At 33.3% G+C, this 5,000-nt stretch overlaps 1 protein-coding gene across 3 annotated transcripts in view; it reads left to right on the forward strand.

The window, feature by feature from the left end:
- Positions 1-5,000, forward strand: part of LOC143024736 (uncharacterized) — a 604,673-nt gene that overhangs the window by 561,472 nt on the left and 38,201 nt on the right. For all 3 annotated transcript variants that reach the window (XM_076183826.1, XM_076183828.1, XM_076183827.1), the window contains exon 7: positions 2,578-2,678. In XM_076183826.1, the coding sequence (XP_076039941.1) occupies positions 2,578-2,678 (101 nt within the window). The remainder of the gene's footprint in view (positions 1-2,577; positions 2,679-5,000) is intronic.

Genomic DNA, 5,000 nt, shown 5'->3' on the forward strand with positions numbered 1-5,000 from the left:
CATATATGCGTGGGTATTAATCAGACGTGTTTACGTAAACGATCACCACGGGGAAGTGACAAAATCGTTACACTCCGTCTCTACTTGCTTTAAGGAGTTTAAGCCTTTTGGGGGTTGCAGATGGCGCTCTTGAGGCATTTCCAGTTGGTCGTGGCCATAATCGAGCTTCCTTTCCCTCTGTGTACTGTGTAGTCATCCTTTTTTATATATACATAAACATATGTATATATATATATATATATATACACACACAATTCCTATTATTATTATTATTATTATTATTATTATTTTGTTTTGTTTTTTATATTTTTTATCAATTTACCTATCTATATATTTGCTCATTTGCCTATTTCTTTTAATTCATTGGTTTATTCGTCTACTCATTAATTTATTGATATATTTATTTATTTACTTATTCATTATTCAGTGTGAAAGACTTTTTTCCATTCTCCCGCCCTTTTTTGTATGATATCATAACCTTTATTTATTTATTTATTTATTGTATTTTATTTATTTTTTCCTTTCCTTTTCATCCTTTCTGTCTCTGTAGTTACGCGTCTCTTGACATGATTCTTTATGGTTTGTATCGTTATTCGGTAAATCAGCCCATCATTTTCATTTATTTACCTTCTTTATCGCCCCATTATTTTCCTTCTTTACCTGTTCCTTGCCTTATTCATTGAATTCTCTGCAGTTTCAATTAATACCCTTTCATTTTTGCTGTTGATATTTATTTTCTCTTTTTTTTTTCTTCTTCTTCATTCTTCAACCTCTGTGTCCCTCTTTTTACTTTTCTCTCTTTTTTTTTCTCTCCTTTTATTTCTTTCTTTCTTATTTCACTGAAATATCCATCTTTACTCACTGCCACCGACTCCAAGCTGGGTCTTATCTGTATCATCTTGCGACACGAATGCTCAAGCTCTGCCAAGCTCATGTAGCTGTTTTTTATTAATTTTTATTCTTTTACTCCGTATTTATTTCATTTATTTTGTTTTGTTGCAGTTTATTTTACTTTATTTAATTTCATCTTATATACATATACAGTATATGTGTATATGCGTATATATATGTAATATATATATAAATATGTATATATATATATATATATATATATATTCTATTCTATTTAATTTTTTTTTTTTTTTTTTTTTTTTTTTTTTTTTTTTAACCAGACATGCCTAAGTCTATGTTGCTATCTAACATATGTGCTCGCTTATGTCAAGGATTTTGAAATGGTGACCTAATAGAGGTATTCAAATGAGTCAAGGATTTAACAAGAGGGATGCAGGAAAGGTCATAATATTAAGACAGCAGGGTAGGACTCGCAGAAACGGGACAAATTTAGCTTTAAGCATAAAACAGGCAATAACTGGTTTACTAATAGAGTGGTTAACAAACTGAAAAGACTTACGGTGGGGTTCTTAAAAAAAAGTCTTTCTCTGTATAAATGTTATATAAATCTTTGGAAGGGAAATATTTATATAAGGAAAGATTTTTTAGGAATAATACCGTAAAAATCTTACGATGGTATTCTTAAAAAAAAAAAATCCTTAAATCAATTTTTCTCTTCCAAGGATTTATATAAGATTTATATATGGAATTTTTTTTTCAAGAATACCAATGGTAGTAACCATGTAATGAACGGTGAAACAATTGTTTGTTTTATGAGACATGGAACTGCCTAGTGTAGACCTCATGGTCTTCTACAGTATCCTCCATTCTTATGTTCTTCTGTTTTTATTAGACAGTTTCCGTTGTCCGTTTTCTTTACTCCGTCTTATCGCGTTTTTTTTTTTTTGTTTTTTTTTTAGAACAAGACAACAAAGCCTCTTCTCAAGAAGACATGGCGGCGTCAATACTGTTCTGGTGTGGGTTGGAAACTCAGCCGACAAGGCTGAATATGTGTAGGAATTCATACGCTGACGTCATATAAGTGACGTCATTGATTAAATTCATGGCATGTTAGACTGACTGGTTTACTGCAGGACCTGTCTATCCATAGATGAATAAATTAATGAATGAATGAATAAATAGATAGAAATTAAAAAGTTTCATTGAAATAGAATAAATTTCAATAATATTGATAATATTAATAATGGTAATAATAAAAATAATAGTAATATTAATAATAACAATAATAATAATGATGATGATAATGGTAATGATAATGATAATAATAATTATGATAACGATAATAATAATGATAATAACAGTAATGATAATGATGATAATAATGGTAGTAATGAATTTCGGTACAGACATAACCAAAATCGATACAGTTGCGACCCTCTAGCTGACTACAGGACACAACGGAGAGGCAATGATTTTTTTTTTTTTTTTTTTGTCGTGGTTGTAACAGAACAGTAACCACAGATTAAAAATGGACGACATTTGATTAACCGACATTTTCACAATGGGTTTTGCCCCTGGCCCCTGACCCCCAACTTGACCTCCCCCCCCAAAAAAGAAAAAATATATATATATATATATAAACAGATATATATTTCCTTTTATCTCTCTCTCTCTCTCTCTCTTTACGTACATAGTAACCACGCCTCTTCTTCCCCCTCTTTTCAGTCTGCCGAGCGCCGCTTCAAGGAAGGTCTGGGCGTCGCGGCCAACCAGTCGGCCAGCGTCCTTCACGAGGTCAAGCTCGACAATGCCGTCGTCATCAGCATGTGAGTAGTGGTATCCCGACACGGGAGGAGGAGGAGAAGGAGGAGGAGGAAGAAGAGGGGTAGGGGGAGGAGTAGGAAGTGATGGAAGAAGAGGAGGAAGGGTAAGAGGAGGAGTAGAGGGAATGGATCCCAGTGTACAGGTTTACAGCGAACATATTTACATTTAGTTAAGTCACTATCACTTGTAACGTGCTAGCGCAGGTTCGAGTCCTTAACTGCACCACGTTTTAATTTCTGCATGTGGGCCTCATCGAGTGTCTCGATGTTGATGGCTTAGAATTAAAGTGAATTGTGGTTGATAAATGTATATGTATGTATGTATATATGTATATGTATATATATATATATATATATTTATATATATATATATATATATATATATATATTATATACATATATATATATATTATATATATATTATATATACACATATATATATATTATTTATATATATATATATATATATATATATTTGTGTGTGTGTGTGTGTGTGTGTGTGTGTGTGTGTGTGTGTGTGTGTGCATGTATCGAAAAGTCCTGCACAGCCTTCTTTGGGAGAAACGACACTGGGAGAGAAATTCTTGTCTGGAAATAATCGAAATATAATTTTCTTGTCCTCCCTGTATATATTGATTGAGGCGCCTCCAGGTCCCCCATTGGACTCGGAGCGTCATTACATTTAATGACCACTCTAATAAGCACATAAATCTATCAAGTTCTCTCTCTCTCTTTCTCTCACTCACTCTCTCTCTCTCTCTTTCTGTGTGTATGTATGTGTGTGTGTGTGTGTGTGTGTGTGTGTGTGTGTGTGTGTGTGTGTGTGAGTGAGGAAATTGAATTCCTACTTTGCCTCCATGACCAAATCCTATGTCTCCGTCTGGCTTTTAAACGATCTAATTCTCTTAATAGAAGCCTTTGAAGGTTTCGGCGCTTATTAATCTGTCAATTCCTCTGATTGGCCCTTTCACGCCGTGGAGTCGAAACGATGCGGGAATTTGGTATTAACCTTTTTTATTATTATTATTATTATTATTATTCATTTATTTTGTTATTTGTTAAAAATAATTTCATCTTATTCGATTATTTTTCTCTATAATGTTAAATAAGTTTGATTTTATTATTTATTCGTTTAGCTTATATCAGTTTTTCATTTTAGTCATCTGTTTATTTATTTATTTTATTTTTTTTTTTCTTTGTCTCGTCACCCGTTTCATTTTCTTATTTTCTAATTTATTTTACTATCATTAATTTGTTAATTATTGATTTATCAATTAATTATTTATTAATTATATTAAGTAAGTCGACAGTCTTCAGACAATGATACGAATAAGTTTTGTCTAATGGGAGTCATTGAAATTCAGAATTTTCCAATATCAGAAACGAAAAGTTCCGAATTCTGTAGCGTTCCGAATACAAGAAGCACAGTCTCCTGATTTAGTCAATTTCCGAAAAGCTTTTGCCAGAATAAAATTAGTTTTGATCTCGTCAATACAATAGCATCTCCTTCGTCTTGATCTAGCCATAATAAAATCTTTGAGGTTTGTCTTCACAGATGTATAGAGAAGCTTGTTACCAGGAGTATCTAGGATATAAATGGTAACTATTCATATAAACAGGTTTACTGAGACGAACAGAAATTGACCTCCATCAGACTTGTAAGAAATAAATACATACATATACCAAAGGCTTTTTTCCCCCTTATAAGGGAGGTAGTCAAAAAACAAAGGCATAAAAACCACTCCCACCCATTCCATCCCTTACATACTCCACTCCCCTCCATCCTCTTCCCTCCCTCTTATCTTGGCACCTCCTGGATGACGGGTCATCCCTGCACCTCGTCCACTGCCCATAAATAAATAAATCATTGTAGAGCACTTGCTTCCCTCTAAGGATAACAACGTTCCCAGACGTTCTCAGACGTTTCAAGCCGAAATAATTCAGGTTAGAGAGAAAATCCGTCTTGGTGTTTGTGGATTCCTTTCATGCGTTAGTTATATCACGTCTTAATAACATCATACGCATATGTTACGTAGTGCACGTTCATCACATACCACAATACTAATGGCATTTGTGTTATCCTCGTATAAATCAAAGATCCCCTGCCACACGTACGCGAATTAAGTGAGTTCGTTTAAGTAGAAACGACTTAGGTTACAATTTTTTTTTTTTACGCATCTTGAAATGTCAAATCTCATCTGCACCATATATTGAGAAGCTAAATTACGAACTAAGAGAAATTAAACCTACACGAATATTGGACACATTGTTGAATTGTAGACTTAGGAAAGTCTAGAACACTAAGCGAAGTCGTCTTCCAGCTTT

The sequence above is a fragment of the Oratosquilla oratoria genome, chromosome 4, assembly GCF_046742065.1.
Source record: "Oratosquilla oratoria isolate Oo_2021 chromosome 4, ASM4674206v1, whole genome shotgun sequence".
NCBI classification, from domain to species: domain Eukaryota; kingdom Metazoa; phylum Arthropoda; class Malacostraca; order Stomatopoda; family Squillidae; genus Oratosquilla; species Oratosquilla oratoria.